We start from the raw sequence: 17,254 nt of genomic DNA, 5'->3' as shown, positions 1-17,254 counted from the left end.
ACTTTTTTTCCTAAAAATTGAATCCTTCTAAGAAAAGTTAATTTATATGAGTCTTTAATGGCTTTCCTCAGCTTGTTTCTTTAAGAAAACAAATAAACTGGGTAAAATGTGGGCTTATTGAACACCTTCCCTAAAACTCAGCTGAGCTCCCTCTGGAGTGCATGAGCCCCAGATGGACTTTTTGGGGACACTGCTGTGGACTGGCTGATGAAAAATAGCTGCATCTTTTCAACACCGAAGGCTGAAAGATCAGCACCCGTAATGGAAGCCAATTCTTCAGTGGGAGTCCAGCTGCTTTGATACAAAGACAAATTTCAATTATTCAAGTAGCCCAATAAAGTCAGAAGGAAGAACGTAGAGGTTTTTTTAGTAATTCAGACTGAAAGTTCACACATACAAGAAAATAATTTGCTTATATATGCAGTTAATAGCAGAACAAAGCTGAGTCTCTTCCAGTTCTTGAGAATGCTCACAAAATTTCTCTGTTGGCACTGCACCCATGGAAGTGTCAGTGTAGCCTGGAGAGTTGTGGGGAATGCAGGTAAATGCTGCTGTAGCATCTCCCCAGAGCCCCCCAACTCTTGCTTCTCCACCTCCCAGACTCACAGCCTGCCCTTCCCTCCACTGAGGAGCATTCTGTTTCCAAACAGTATTTTCTGTGAGGGGATGATGCTCAAGGCAAGAAGTATCTCTCTAACCCCCAGAGCTCTCCCCCACAACTGATCTTCTCTCTCCTTGCAGTCCTAAAGACATCGAAGTAGACACATCTGCTGTTGCTCAAAACCTGCATGATTTTCACCCTGTTTGGTCTTTGCCTCTTACACAAACACTTGCATGAGTTCCAGAATATTACAATAAAATTCGATTTTGTATTCTAGCTGCAGTTAATTTGTTAAAAAAATCTCAGAAGCACAGTAACAGCTTTTTCTAGTATGCTCACTTCAGCTACTCTTTAGACAGATATTTTCAAATTACAGTAAAAACAGTTTAATGTCTTGTGACATGCTGTTTACCCATACATACATGTTGGTATGTGTGTAAGCTGCTGACTGCAGGTATTCGAGGATTCAGCCATTAGGACTGTTTATGTGAGTTTCACAACAGGTGGTAAGGTGTTTTCTGTTGCTATTTCCCAGAATGGGGAAAAACTAGAGAATACAACTGAACCATTTTCAGCCTACAGTGTTGAATATGCAGTTTCACACAATAGCTTTTGATTACTTGCAGCTAGTGCATTATTTTATATTCCGTTTTCTGTATTGCAGTTGGGCCTGTAGCTTTTAAACAGAATCTCTAAAAAGGAGAAATTACAGGACCGAATTTTAGCATTGCAAAAATAAAAAGACATAATTAAACAGAAAGTCAGCATCTCCCTGTCATTTCTGCAGCAGCACATTTGTTCTGATGCAGTTCATGCAGGGGCTGCTGAGGACAGGATTGAGGCAATGCAGAGAGCTGTAGGCAGTGCTGCCTCGGTGCTCTGCTCCTTGCAGACTGGCAGAAATGAGGAAACATTGCTTGAGGAAAGGCATAAAAATTTACTTTTCTAATGTAAATGTGACAAATGCACAACTATTCACAGTGACTTTCCCAGCATGTTTTTATTGTTTGTTTTCCCTGTAATGTAGCCCTCTGCCATTCAAATACAAACAAGCAAAAGATCACTGCGGGATGAGCAAAGATCTATCTCAAGGGTTTTAACGGAGGTGACTGTTGCTTCCCTTCCCAAGACGCCCCTCGGGTACCCTCCTCACAGCACAGCTAACACGTCCTTGTGTCCCCAGCGCCCGCTGTGCCCACCATCAGGGCCGAGGATTGCACCGTGTGCTGGGACACAGCCACTGTCCGCTGGCGCGCCGCATCCGTGTCCGCCGAGTCTTTTATCCTGGAGTACTGCCGGCAGCACTGTCCGGAAGGAGAAGGCCTCAGGTCAGTGCCTCGGTCACACAGGCAGCCGCTGCGCCCGGCCTGCGGAGCGCCGCCCGTTACGCAAGAGATTATTCCGCCTGCAGCCACGCAAGTAGGAAATCTGCTTCTGTGTGCTGAGGAATTTAAGGGGCAGGCACTAATCCGTGAGATTAGGCTGAGACATAAAAGTACTTCCTTTTCATTCTGGTTAACCGGCCAATCCCTTTCATTTGAGGCCAAAACCGCGGAGATGTTGTGCCGGCTGCAATGAAGCCGAAGTTCCAGGGCTGTGGTGGGCGGGGAAGCCATGGCGGCCCCGCAGCTGCCGCAGCCCCGGGGCAAGGCAGAGCAGGGCAGCTCCACTGGAAGGCGAGTGATGGAGGAGCGTGGCCGAGTTTGCTCTTGCCTTTGTGGAGAACAAGATGCAAGTCATCTCTGGGCATAGTAAGGGTGATGAGGGTGTTTCAGTAATACTGGTGACCCATCTGTGCTGTCTAGACGTGCGTGCAGAGACCTGTAAACACACAGCTGAGCTCGGTGCTGCCTGGCTGTGCAGGCATGCCACAGGGCTCCAAAAGTAGCTTTGAAGTTCAGGGTAGTGGCTGTTTATGCCAGACCCTCTCTGGTTTCCCCTATGCTAAGCCTGTGCTGCATAGAGGAGCGGACAAGGAGGAATGTTGGCACTTCTGAGCCGGGTAACTCTGCACTGTGCTGAAATGCCCAGAAAATTGTTGCAGAATCATCAAATCTTAGAATAGCCTTGGTTGGAAGAGACCTTAAAGATCATCTAGTTCCAACCCCTCAGCTGTAGACAGGAAACTACATGGTTGTCTGCCGGTCCTTAGGGCTTGGGGGTCCTTGTTTGCCTTATAAAAACAGTGACAATATTCTAGCAAAATGCAGCTGCATAGGTCTGAGAAGTTTTGTGAAGTGGAGAGGGGTGACTTACCATACAGAACCCCATGGAAGAGCCTCAGCCCAGCTGAGATTGTCTTTTTCACTTCCTGAGAAGCCGGATTAGGGTCTTCAACTATGGGCTAGTTCACATGGACATCATGAAGATGGGGTAGAGAGGTATGAGCTCCTTGAAGAGGAGGGAAGGGTTTGCAGTCAAAATTAGTTAAGTGGACTGAAGTGTTCTTAGCTTTGTAGGAGAGAAGTACAACTGTGAAATTGTGAATGCCTTGCTCCTTACAAAAGTAGGCTGAAAACTGAAATTAAAAGTTTCTGTGTGGGTGGGAGACTTTTTATCATGCAGTACCAGTGTGCTGCATTACTGCAATCAAGGAGAAGTCTCGCCCAGTTCTTCTGCTTCTCGGAGGGTCTTGCTGTGTTTCGTACCTATTTCATGAGGCCATCAGGTCCCTGTCAACCTGCTGAAGTTGCTGCTGGTCAAAGATAATGGATCTGAAACATATGCTGGTTGTTTGCCCTCAAGTTTCTGTGCTGTTATCTGAAACTGACTTTTTTCCTCTAAACCAGAAGCTGTGCTGATATCTGTAATCCATGAGCAAGGTGTTGGTAACATAAGTGTTTTCTTGTGTGGTGATAAATGTGGCAAAAAAGCTTCCAGAACAGACCCCTTTGCTTTCTCAAGTGACCTTGTGTAAAATCTACCGTGTTTATAATTATACTGAGTTACATTTGACTTTTTGGCCTCCTTGTCAGCAGAAGCTGGCCTTTAACTGTGACAAGTGTGAAAACTTTCCACAGGACATAAAAATGAATTTTCTCAGAATTGCTATGGCTTAAAATTCTCTATTTGTAGAAGGGCTTTGACCTCTTTTTGTGTGTCAAAAACAAATGTTTTACCACTTACTTTCCCTGAAAACAATTTCCCTTTTTTCCCCCTAAATCAACCCCTTGAGAATAACCTGGAAATCTTCTGTAGTGTCACAAGTTGTTATAGTGATGGAGAAGTTTTTTTAAAGATTTCTATGTAAGATTTTAGATAAAGTTGAGGGGGGGTAAAGCCTACTGCTAGATGGAGAATTGCCTGTATCACTCATATCCAGGGCCCCCAAAGGAGCAATTTAGAATTAGAAATCAACTTGAATAAAAATCAACTTGACTAGAAGCCAAGTACCTGTATAAGGTAGAATAAAACTCTGACTCTATGCACACCCAGAATTTTGGTTTCAAATCTTGTAGATGTTTGTTTAGTTTTGGGTTTGTTTTTTTTTTTCCCTTGAAAGCTTGGGGTTTGTCCTTTGCAGGTTTCCTGAGCAACTTGCATCTTGGGGATCAGCTGAATGTGGAGCCCTCTCATAGACAGCCTGTGCCTTTTGTGCTTGCAGCAGCCCTGGAACTAAGCAATTTCCCAGTCCCTGGGTGGGAGTTCAAACACATTTCTCAGCAACCCTAGAAGGTTCATTCAGTTCCTGCTGCGAGCACAGTGTGAAAGCAGAGGTCAGGGAAGAGCATTCAAGAAAAGTTCAGGAGAAGGCAGCATGGTCCCATCCCCATAAGGCTACTTCCACCGATATCATTCTGGAAGCTCACCCAAGGGAAAGGACACTGCCAAGGGATCAAACAGGGAGAAACGCCCTCATGGAATAGCTAGAGACTGGTCTGAGTCAGTGACATTTAGACTTCAGCCTGCCACAGAATCACAGTGTGGTTGAGGCTGGAAGGAACCTTTGGAGATCACCTAGAGTAACACCCCTGATCAAACAGAGCCCCCTAGAGCCAGTTGCCCAGGATGCTTTTGAATAACTCCAAGAACATCCTTGGAGCAATCCCAGCTCCCGAGGGAGAGAATATGAAGCATATTTGGAAATGGAACCTCACTAAAGTTTCCTTTCAAATACTGTCAAAAAACAAAACAAAACAAAACAACCAAACAAAAAAAAAAAAAAAAAACCACAAAACCCCAGTCATGGGAAATGGATTTGTAGAAGTCCCACACAGTTTGCATCCGTATGCAAATTTTGAGATAAGAAATGCTGACTTAGAAATGCCATGGAATAGGACAGATATTGCTGAGAGAAATGGAGCTAGAAAAAAGTTTCAAAAGAAGGCCTTGCAAATAAGACTAGATGCTTTGGAGAAATAGAACAATGAATGATGCATTGGGGTAGGACCCACAAGGGGTAGTTTTAGATGATTGGCTTTAAGGCACACAGTATGGCGTAGCAAAAAGCTGATAGGCCAAGAAACGCTTATAGTGTGTTGGAATTAGGAAATAATCGGCTTCTGATTGTGATGGTGTGAATTATCTCTATTGTCTCACCCTTCTCATCATGAGACTGAAAATGGAATCAAAGTTTTTAAAATGCCTCTCAGTTGCCCCATATCTAAGTTAAGAAAAAGGTATTATCCAACACCCAGCCAACCAAAACATACAAAAAACCATCCAACCAACCAAAAAAACCCCACACAAATTTACATTTTCCCTTCTCCTTTCTGTCTTCTTGCCAGCTTGCCACCTGAGGGACATAATTTCATATAAAATCACCTTAAATCTTCAGCAAAAATGAGTTCCTGGCCTGCTGCAGTGGTCTTAAAGCTCTTTCACAGGTTGAATCTTTTTCCAGAATCTTTATGAGTGACTCTTTGATATGTTTCTTTCAGTTTCAAGAGCTCTGGTATTTTCTTAGTGTTCAGCAGCCTCTTTGTGTTGAGAAGTCAATGGAGTTGTGGGTGGAAGATGGGAAGCTGTGAGAAATGTAGTCCAGGGATTAGGTATGTAGGCTGTTCAGATGGAAAGCCTGTGTCACATCATGAGAAATCTGTAAGACTCAGGGAGGCAGAAATAAGTGCAGTATGCAGTGAGCTCGTGAAAGTGGAAGTTACTGTATGTCATCCTTTCTGACAGAGCAAGACCAGCACTTCTGGGGAATGAAATTTTTGGGTTCCTGATGAAGCAAGTCTAATGCTGGAACAAAAGGAGCAAGTCTCCCTCCTCTGTCATTGCCCACATGGTAGTCATGGTAGCTCAGGAAACAGGGTGTTGGAAACACAGAACCTTCCTTCCCTCTAACTCTGCCAATTGCAGATAGCAGCAAGCAGGGGGTGTTTTCATGACCTAATCCCAAAACAGCCTGAGCTAGGACAGAGGAGAGGAGAGGAGAGGAAAGGAAAGGAAAGGAGGCATGTGGCACAGCTGGGAGCAAACTCAGAGCTATTTGCTCTTTATTTTTAGCTTCAAGAGCTTTTTTCCACTCATGGTGCACCCTTTCTGTACGCTTCCACATGTATCTTGCGAAGCTTGCATACTTTCACCCTAACTCCATGTCAGTGATAGCAGCACAGCTCTGGAGGTACTGTTTCAGTGGGATCTTGGGGGTGGAAATGACAATTATAGCACAGAGGGTGTTGTGATTCACTGCAAGGCATATCATTTGCTGGGTTCAGGCAATATTAAAAGAACATCCCCTAGATATTGTTTCCTTTAAATAAATGAGGATGCTGATGAGAGAAATGAGCATGAAAACGCAAGATCAGATGTCCCTAAAACCAGAGTAATCACAGATTTAGCATAAAACTGCTATTATGATATTCCTTGGCAAGTTAAATGTGAAGGAACATGCAAGTCCTTTTTGTACTGCTTTAAATAGGACATACCTGATACTTGAAGAGTGGATTTTCAGTCTTACAGATTCATCTTACAATGAAAGGATTGAGAGGAGATACTTAAAATAGTTAACTTTGAATGCTTCTTGACTTTTTGTGCACTACTTTTTGTATCAACAATACCAAGAAATTGAGAGGACAGTGCAAATAAGATAACGTTTAATCTAAAGACCAGGATGCTTCACACTTTGATAGCAACATTATTACATCTCAAATCATCTCTGAAGTGGGCAGGTGTATATAAAGTAGAAACTATCTGACATTAGAAATATTGTAGGTGGATTTCTTTTTCTTTCAAAATTACAGTTCACTACTTAAGGTGAGCTTGAGGAAGATCCATCTGCAGTGCTTGTTACAAGAAATCAGAAATGAAACAGCCTTCCACCAACACAGTCAGGATGCATTTTCCCTCGCCTTCTCCTACACATAACCTGTATGCTGTAAGCTAAGCACTAATCATACCTTCTTCTCATACTTGCTTTTGTGGAGTCAGTCTAAAGCATGATAAACTACTGTGATTGCTGGGACCCCTCAGTATTCACTCTCCCCTTTTACCCTACCCTCTAGACAGGGGAGGCAACAGATTGCAAGACCTATTTCTTCTTTGCATGCAGCTTCTTTTGCTCTTGGATCTGGCTCAGAATGTAGCAAATGAAATTCCTTCTTGTCAGCATATTCTGCTTCATTAGTTGGCAGCAGCAGGACTGTTTTTAAGCCTTAATCATAGCTAAAATTGATGGGCTCTTATTCTTAGGCAGCTTAAAGCTGGCTGAAATAGATTACCAAGCAGATAATACTTTCAAAAATCTGATCACCGTTTTACAGCCCAGATGAGATTGAAGTCAAGATTTTTCTGTCTCACTGTTATGACTGAAAAGCAGCATGCCATTGACCTCTGATTTAAATATGCATCCAAATTCTGATTTGGAGAATTTCGCATTTGTAAGAGACCAAAGTCTGAACTTCGATCGCTGACCCTATTCTGCAAATGACTGGACCCAACATGTTTTCTAAATACCTATGAGACGTCTCTGGGATCTACACTTCAGATTATAAATACCCCATGTCTACTTATTATACCACAATGTAACTATCTAATTGAATTTAGAAGTGATTTTGTATTTTATTATTTAATCATCTGATGAGTAGTACATAGTGAAAAAGATCTCCTAATTTCTATGGAAGGATACTGACTTACATAACATTTTCCAGATGACAGAAGAAGGAGCCCTATACAGGGCATCACTGTGCTTAAGGCATGCTGATCTACATAGTGCCACAGACAGCTTTCAAGGAATAGCTTAGCATGTCCTCTTTTCATGTCACTTGTAACTCTTTGCTTAAAACTCCTCTCTGGTGGTCTGTGCTTCAGATTCGCGTCAAAAATGTCAGTGTGCTGCTTTTAAGGAACAGATTGGGTAAGTCTTGCCTAGGAAGCTTGGGCAAATTTCTTCAAAGCTTAGGTGCCTACTTCTTTTCTCCTACCTCTGCTTCTCTCGTGTTTTTTCCTTTCTCTCCTTTCATATTTGCCTCCTTTCTCAGTTCCCATCTTGTAGCTTTCTTCAAATCATCTTTTTTTTTTCTCTTGTCTCCTATACTCAAGTCTAAAGAGCTTGTGTTCTCATTCGTCTATTCATCAGGTTGCACCTCTTCCCTAAACCTTTCAGCCTGCTGTGCTGTCAGTGCCTTGCTGAAGTGGTCTTGTGGTCAGGGCCTTGGTGAGTCAGGAGGGTGAAGCAAACCATGCAATTTCTGCCATTTCTCTTTACTTCATCAGTTCCAGCATTAATGTGACACATTCCCTGAAAGTAGCATAGTCTTGTGCTGATCATGCCAGAGCCCCAGACTCTTTGAAATTCTTTTAAATTGAAGGTACACATCACAGAAGCACTCAGTGCATTTTCTTGATGCTTTTAATTGCCCTTAATGACAACTGTCAGTGCAAAATACCTGTCACAGACTAATAAGAATGACACACCAGTCTTTTCTGAAGATGCCATCCTCCTAGAAAGAGATCTGTGTGGTGTAAGCAGGAATCTGGTGTATTAAGAGCGGTGAGATTTTACCTTGATGTGATAAATGCAGCAGAAGCAGGCATGTGAAAAATCCCGATGGATGAGCACTGATTATTCATCAGCTTGTACTGCTCTCTGGTGGGATATGTGTGTAAAAACAGTAACCCCTAATGAATAGAACGATCTGATCTGACTGCTGACTTGCTTGCCTTACCTCCTCTGGGTTCACAGCAATTTGTGCTGTAAAAAGTAATTTATTTAGTCTAGCTTTTCTCAGGGGCATTGCTTGCCATTGTGGAGAGAGACCATCGTGGACTCCACTCTCAAACCTGAGGTAGAAGGGAAAGTGTCTTGCTCACTCTCCAAAGGCAGGTCTCCCATTCTGGAATTTAAATACTTGTCTTGTAGATTCCTCAAAGCATTTCTTGAAGGAAATTACCTACTTAATACAGATAAACAGTCTTTACCTACAGGCATACAATGCAGAGCATGTATTTTGTCTGGCTTTGCTGTTATCATAAGAGGCAAAAAATGAGGAAAATCAAGGTCCAGTGCAAGAGAATTTGTTAAGCCAATCTTTCTTACTGCTGTCAATGTTGAAAATAAAATGGCATCTTTCTAGCCATCCAAAATACTTTCACGGATACTTGAAAGCACCTGTGAAGCAGATTGAGTGGGTGCTGACTCCTGCTTTCTAGCAGTATATGAAGACACCAGGGGTAGAGGATGTGAGGTCTAGAGAGTTTTTAAGGCACTGCACTGGAGAGTGTAGTCAAAGCAGGGAACTGTGTGAAGGCAGCTCCTCTGCTCTGCCTCCTGCAAAACTGCCCTGTTAGAGTGCATGGTACCACAGCAAAGACAGAGCTCAGGCTTGGCTGTTGAAAGATTTGTCAGTGAGGAGTTCCTCATAAGAAGTTAATCACCATTCTATGATGATTTTATGATGAAGAGCATGATTTCTGTGCTGCATCAGATAATGGTATCAATCCTTTTGGACTTGTAGCATGTGCCCAGATAGTAAAACACAAGTGTATTCAGTGTCATGTAACTAATTAATTAAAAGTGGATTTTTTCCTTCAGAAACTTGCTTATTTTGTAAAGAAAAAACAGACTTTTCACAGGAGGCAGATGAGGATTTGACTCTGTGCTGCTTAAATTTTATGTGATGAATTATGCCAAAAACCAACATAAAGTGATCATTACACCAAATGACTGCACTGGGTCATAAGTAAGACAAAGTGAAGACAATCCCTCAAGTGAAATGCTGAAGCTCCTACATAACCCAGTTGTTTGTGAAAACAGTGTTTGTCTTTCTCATTTGGAGTTTCTGTATGGTATTTGTTATTTCAGTTATAAACAATACAGTTAGGGAACTTAACTGTTGGCATAAAACAGTCTTCCCTAATTTGGATATTTGCATACATTTTAATGTGTCTTCAACATTTGCAGGTCTTTCACTGGTATAAAGAAACCTGAATTGAAAGTATCCCTGGAGCCCAATGTGAACTATTTCTTCTACCTGAGGGCTGTCAACCCATTTGGGACAAGTGAACAAAGTGAAGCAGCTCTCATCTCAACTAAAGGTAGATCATAATTTCCTGATGTCAAAACAATGGGGTGGAAAGGGCAAAGTAGCCAAACATTTTTCTTTGGAAATTATACCTGAAGTTCCCAATATGGTCGTGACTAAGTTACTGAAATTTTTATCTTGTTAAATCACATTTATATCCCTTTTTTTTTTCTGCTTAAAATTAGCATAATCAGGACTTCACTTGAAGCTTGTATATTTATGTCCTGTGTAAAACTAGTGTGACCTCAAGCAAAAATGTTGAATTCTGTCAAAGAGATGAAGTGATTAAGTATTCTTCAGGGATCTCAGTTTGCTTGAATCTGACAGAGCACAGTCAGATAAAAGTTGTCATGACTCTAAAGAAAACCTCTCACAATTAAAACTTAATGGAGTTTGAGTGATGAGGAAGCATGCAAAGCAGTTTTAAAACTATAAGATTTCTAGATAAATAGTGTTATGTATGGTTCTTACAAATCAGCCTGAAAATTGAAATTTGGTGTTTTGAAAAAAGCAATTGATTGAAAATTATTCAAACTTCTTACATACTCTAAAAGACCTCTTTATCACCTATCTGCATTTCTGAATATTAGACTTCTGTCTCAGTTTGGAAGACTCCTTGTATTTGCATCCAATTTTCTGTCACTCCTACCTGCCAGCAGATACAACCCTGTCCAGCTGAGATGGCCATAATTGTTGCTTAACATTTTATGATTCCTCTCATGTTAATATAGCCAACCTCTCAGATCTGGTGTTTCTTTGTCATGAATTGTACCAGGAACTCGATTTCGCCTGCTGAGTGACACAGCGCATCCTGCATTGCAAATCTCTTCTAATGCAACAGTGATCCACCTTCCTGAAAAAACCAAACTCACTGGGTGAGTAGCAGTATGATAAGCAAAACCATCTTTTGGGGTTCAGGGTGGATCCCTCACTTTAATTTTTTTTGCCAATAGGCATCTTTAACACAACACTAATTTTGTAGAACTGAATCATTTTGGTCATGCAGCCTCTGGACTTCATGCAATTGAACCTCCCTTTCAAACACTGCAAAATCTCAGTACTAAGTCAGTGGTGGGATTGATGTAAAGGAAGAGCTGGGTGTCACACTAAGGAATGGCCAGGAGGTGAAAGGTAGTGGTACCTTTGACTGCTCGATTTGTTTCAGCCCATGGTCACCTCTTAATCCATCAGAGTCTCAAAGCAATTTTTTGCTGCACTGAGAACGTCAGCTTTGTGGGCTTTGTTTTTAATACATTGTGGATAGAAGTAATCCATCTTCCATAGTTTGCTTCTCTGCTGAGGGTATTATTGGTAGTGTTTTCCAAAGTATTTGTGGCTTTGGAGAACTAGGAAGTACTCTTGGGATATGTTCACATGATTGTACCAGGCTAGCTCTATCCATTGAGAACATTGCAGGGGGTGGACATATCGGTATCAGTCCTAGGACAAGCACAGGTTCCCTTGTATAAGTTGTGCCACACTGATATGGCTTCTTAAAAGGTGATGAGGATTTACTGGTTTAAGCACTTTTTGTTGCTGTTGCCACTGAATGTACACAAGATGTTTGTGACTATGTCTGTATGAAACCCCAGACTTTCTAGTTTGAACAAGACTTCTAAATTTGAGGTCTTTTAGATAAGTCCATCTCAGTGCAAAGATGAAAGACTCTCAGTGAAATCTTTCATAAAACTCTGCAGTTAGAACAACAGAGTGCAATTTTTTGTGATTCTTCATGATTTGACTGAAAGAAATATCACAATATGGTTTGTCTACCACCACTCTCTTTACTATATTGCCTCTTGCACAAACAGGTTTCCTTCAGTCCTGGGTGAACTGCTGCCTGCTCAAGGATGTCATTACTGGGAAATTGTTGTCTCTGCCTGCAGAAGCTACAGGATTGGGATTTGCTATGAGGCAATAACACAGAGCAGTGTTCTGGGGTTGAGTGATACCTCCTGGTGCATGAGGTGCTGTCCTACACAAACCAGGTAAAGAGGATTCAGTCTGGTGAATCTGAAGAGGAAGTTACCTGTCTTCCATGAAAATAAAGCTGACCAGACACAAGAATCATGAAAGCAGAAAGGATTCTTCAGCTTCCTTTATGTAAATTTGAATAATAAGAAAAGGCTATCTCCATAAAACCTTTAGACCTCCTCTTACTTTAAAAAGTATAAAGCACCTTAAAAAATAAAATTAAACTCAAAATAGATTATTTTAGCACCCTTTATCCAGAGAGTGAATAAAACTTAAAGAACTAGTTTGTTGCTGCTCATATCCTGATTTGCTTCACTAAACACCAGCAAAGATATTTATTTCAATAAATGCAGCCTTTTTAGAACCAATTCCATTTTTAGGAGATGTCAAGACTTGATAGGGAATGTTTTCTCCAGCCTTGTCCTTCACAGTGATAGACTTCCTCTGCCACTGTGGCAGGACTGCAGGGTGCTGGGATAGTCTGTGGTAGCAGGCCAGTGCCAGGCTGCTTGGAGATTTGTAAGGCACCAACCTGCTACTTTGTAAAGGTGCTCTTGATCTAAACAAGTGTGCTTTTTTCAGTGTGAAATCATACACATGTATGAACATTACTAGCTAAATGAAACATCCAAGAGGTTTTTTTCTACAAGTCCAAAGATACCAAGTGAAAAGGCTTGTCAGGATGCCAGGCAGGGCTTGAAGTGATGCCACATTTGCTTTGCCTACGTACTGAGCAAAATGCTGCACCCACGTGATAGGCTGCTGTATGCAGCCACCTGTTAATAGATTGGAATTGAGCTGCAGGTTATTTCTGGTAAATTGCTATGGGGAGGCTCATTGTATTCTGGTTTCCATTTTCCCACAGCTTTCTTTACAGATTTCTTCACACTGGTGTGATGAGTGATGTCCATGTGACGGAGCACCTGGCCAGGATTGGCATCCTGTTGGATTATAGTAGTGGAAGGCTGTTGTTCTTCAATGCAGAGAGAGGACTGGTGCTGTTTGCCATCAGGCACAAATTCACCGATGCTGCTCACCCAGCCTTTGCCCTGGAGAAGGCAGGAGTGCTTACCCTGTGCACAGGAATGGAGCTACCGGAGTTCGTGAAGCAGAGCTGATCTCCTGTTTCGCAATTTCCAGAAAACTGTTGAATACAGCATCAGGGGATAGAGAGAGGAAGAGGTATGCCAGGAAGGGACAGGTAGTTTTCACTGATGAATGCTACATGCACAGCTCTCCTTCACATCATCAGCAATTGTAGTTTCTGCTCAGATAGATAATCACCCAGAGCCTGGAAGAAGATCAACTCCTTCAGATGGAGCATGCACTTAGTAATACACAGAGCAGTACTTCTAAGGGGATAAAGAAGTTTTGTTAGATATGATAGTGCTAGCTGTATTTTTAAAGTTAATTATGAACCCATGTATGAAATAAATGCATTTCTCACTGCAATACATGAAAGTTATTGTTTTATCATTTGCCAGGACAGCCAGAGCCTGAATCCAAGATGATGTGCATGGAAAATGTATAAAAATTTCAACAACTGAAACATGCTAAAGATTTATATATCCTGTGCCATTGTTTGCCAAATCTTTAATGCACAAATTAAGCAAAGTTGATCATGTAGAGATCCTTGTGTTTGCAAAATGGGAGGGGAGTCCCAAGCTAGGTCTTTGTATCAGCCATGTCCAGTCTGAGTATGCTACACCTACCTACTCTGCTTGGAGCAGACTAGCAGCTACCTGACTGTGTCAGTAAGTGCTGTGTTTGTGAGTAGCTTCTCACAAAACACAGGTATAAGGAAACTTGATAGTAGTGGTAAAATTCTTCCCTTGTGTTTTTCATCCTCAGTATGTCAGATCAGTGGTTTTGATAGTGAAAGGAAGATTGCTATGCCGGACCCTGTGCATTACCACTTTTCTCTCACTGCCTTTTACCTTTGCTCTTAGAAATTTGATGCTCCTAATTTCAGGTGTGTGTACATTTTCCTGCATCTGCCCTGCCCTTTACTGTTATCCACACTAGAACCAGCATGACAGTGACGTGCAGTGTTTCAGGGCCCCCGAAACAAGCAGGCTAAAAATTGTTTATGTCAGCACAGGAGTAGGATGCTGATTTTTCTACTTGGCTTTTTCAAACCATTTTCTAAGCACTTCATACATTGGTGCTATGGCTGTTTTCCTGCCTGTCTCAGGCTGAAGGCACAAATGCCAGTAGTGCTGAATGCCAGTGAGTGCTGGGGGAAATAAATCTTAAAGCAGGCAGGCAATGTTTTCATGTTGTGCCTGCTCTGGAGATTTCTGCCTCAGGGGACTCTGTTGCCAGACTCATTTTTGAGCTCAGCAGAAGAGCAATACTCTCTGAATTAAGACAGGTTTCAGGAGTGTAATAGAGTTTGCAGCTGAAAAGAGGAGTTAAATGAATTACCATGAAGCTTCTGCTTTTTATGCTCAGAGAAGGTGCCTGCTGTTGGTTTATTTATGATTTAACACCACCAAGGCATGTGTTTTGTGCTCCAGCCTGCTATGTGCTTGCCGTCCCAGGAGAGCCACAATCCAGACTGTCACAGCAAGCTCAGGCAAGCCTGAGTTTGGTTAAGGCAACACAAAGAGGATCCTGTGACCACTCATTTTAAGCTGGAGCTCTTTCTGGCATTTCAATAAAACGGTGTCAGTTCTGAGTCCCTGTCAAGGAGAGAGTGGAATAAAACAGTAGGATTGTGCCATGTTGGCTCAAGTGAGAGTTTTGTAGAGGTGTGGAGGATGGTGAGAAAAGGTCCAGGATTAATTGGGAAAGAAAGACAGAAAGGGTATTGGGGGTAGCATTACTCTGAAGGCTGAAGCGGAGGAGGTGACAGAAGGTAGGCTGGAAACTCACACAAAGCAGATGGTGATAAACTAAGACACAGGTCAGTAGTGTCAGCAGGGTGTGTTCCTTAGGCTCCTGCAGCCAGTGAGCTCACCAGAGGTTTGACAACTCCAGATCTCAATGTGGTTCTTAGAAGTAAGCCTGAAATATCCCAGTACTGGGCTGATCTTACCTATTCCCTCCTCACCCTGATCACTGCCATTCCAAAGGTGGGATTACTTCATGGACACCAATATGATATGTTGACAAGGGGAGAGACAGTGATAAAAATTGCCATGGGGAGGCTCATTGTATTCTGGTTTCCATTTTCCCACAGCTTTCTTTACAGATTTCTTCACACTGGTGTGATGAGTGATGTCCATGTGATAAAAGGAGAAAAAATGACAGGAAATTTTCTGGACTTTTTTTTCAACAAAGACAAGAAGCAATTGCCTTGTCAAAAGCAACTGTGTATTAGTAGTAATTAGTGATTTTAAAATGAAAAATGAAAGCTTTGTCTATTGCCAGACATTATCACATAGGTACTATCACAGCACCTGAGCTTGGCAAAATGTTTTTATTGGAGACATCTCATTCTTAGACATATTTGGTTAATTTCAAAAAATGGCTGGTGTTATTGATGAATTTTATATAAGGTCCACCTTTTATATTGAGCAGTGTCCAAAAAATGTATTTACTGTTTATGTGAAAGCTGGGTAAGTTATTTTAAAAAGAAAGTGTCACTCAAAGAGCTTAAACCGTACTCATTTGAATGTATAAATCTGGTCTGCTTTAAGCTATGCCTGATGAAGAAGTCCTGTTCAGAAAAATGAACAAAGTGCACACTAAACAGGAAACTATATATGAGTTAAGATTCTGGATAAAGAAAACACTCATATTAGTGAAGAAAGCAGACCCTAAAAGCCACAGCTAAACTGCTAGGACTTACAGTATAAGGTGCAAACTCTGCTGCTCTTGGAAAGCTTAGAGGCATATCTGCTGTGATATTTTACTTGCCTGATGGGCATTAAGTTCAGAAACTTGCTTTCTAGAAGGTGACTGCCCTTAAATACTTCAATGTACAGCGCAGTGAGACTTTGACGTTTGTTGCTTTCTTTTTCCTCACCATTGTAACTTGTATACTAGAAGAAAAAGGCAGAAACCTCCCAGTCACTATGTTTTTGTTGTGCTTTATGAATTTAGCATTTAAAAATGTCTCAGATGCAGCAAATAATGTCACTTAACTTGACTGATAATCCCTAAGATTTCATGAAAATACTGAGAGGGTTGTGTCACGTCTGTACACAGTCTAGTCATCATTCCATGCTTAGAGCAACATTTTACGAGTTACACAAACATCTTTAAAAGAGTTCACCAGTAATTTGGGGTTTATTTTCATTCTGAAGTGCAAAAGCTAATGCCTAACAATATAAGCATTGTTAATAAATAATAGGACTGACCTGAAACACATTTCATTAAAAGGAACAATTTCCTCTCACTTCAGCAGATTTTAGATTAGGCTTGTAAATGCCTGTGCATTGAGATGAGAATATAGGCTTGACTGTAAAGACAGAATCATTTATTTCTACTGTCAAACTAGGGCTGAACAGAAATATTGCTAGTATCAGTGGTATTGATCCACAAATCTCACTTAGGTCAGTCTGCCCCAGAGAGAATTTCATGCTTCCTTGCGACGTCAGGCAGACGTTGGCAATGTGTCTGCAAACCACAGCATGTGCACTGTTCCTACACTTGCAGAACACCTCTGCTCTTGAACTGGCTATTCTTTCAGATGGTTGGTACTGGAATTGGTCAAGTAATGCCTTGTTTTACAAGCAGGTGCATTAACCCCCTCCAGACCATCGTTGTTGAAAACTGTGTGCACATTGTCATCACTAAATCTGAAGTATGACAAATACTTAATAAGTTGTTGTTAAATCCACAGTCCTGTGATATTGCCTGTGATACACATGTGACATATTGTTTCTAGTAGCATTGCAGGGGTTTTTAATAGGTATGTAAAACAGATTTAAGAGTAATGTGAAATTAGGATCTTTCAAACCATTCTTACTTCTGACTAACAAGTAGGACCTATAGCATATTGAAGTTTAAGTTTGATTTGAAAAATCACAATCACAATTGCATTACTGTCGTTTTGCTGGTGGATTTAGTAGCTATAAAGAATCCCAATATGCTCAGACAGTCACAGAACCACCAAGGAAGAGAGGGCAACTCTTCCACTTCCAGCCTCATGCTGTGGAAGAGATACTGAGCTAGTTAAGTTTTTGTCATTTTTCATGGCAAATTTGTCCAGTCTTATGGTATAATGAAAAGTAGTATTTATTGACCAGAGATTACTCTGCAG

General features: G+C 41.5%; 1 protein-coding gene across 2 annotated transcripts in view; it reads left to right on the top strand.

Moving 5' to 3' along the window:
• CMYA5 (cardiomyopathy associated 5) overlaps positions 1 to 13,494 on the top strand; it is a 46,754-nt gene extending 33,260 nt beyond the window's left edge. For both annotated transcript variants that reach the window (XM_063181099.1, XM_063181098.1), the window contains exons 9-13: positions 1,785 to 1,929; positions 9,948 to 10,081; positions 10,844 to 10,943; positions 11,880 to 12,056; positions 12,908 to 13,494. In XM_063181099.1, the coding sequence (XP_063037169.1) occupies positions 1,785 to 1,929; positions 9,948 to 10,081; positions 10,844 to 10,943; positions 11,880 to 12,056; positions 12,908 to 13,160 (809 nt within the window). In that variant the 3' untranslated portion in view covers positions 13,161 to 13,494. The remainder of the gene's footprint in view (positions 1 to 1,784; positions 1,930 to 9,947; positions 10,082 to 10,843; positions 10,944 to 11,879; positions 12,057 to 12,907) is intronic.
• Positions 13,495 to 17,254: the final 3,760 nt, after the last annotated feature.

This window comes from Melospiza melodia, chromosome Z (assembly GCF_035770615.1).
Source record: "Melospiza melodia melodia isolate bMelMel2 chromosome Z, bMelMel2.pri, whole genome shotgun sequence".
NCBI lineage: Eukaryota > Metazoa > Chordata > Aves > Passeriformes > Passerellidae > Melospiza > Melospiza melodia.
This window is presented reverse-complemented; position numbering and strand designations above follow the sequence as displayed.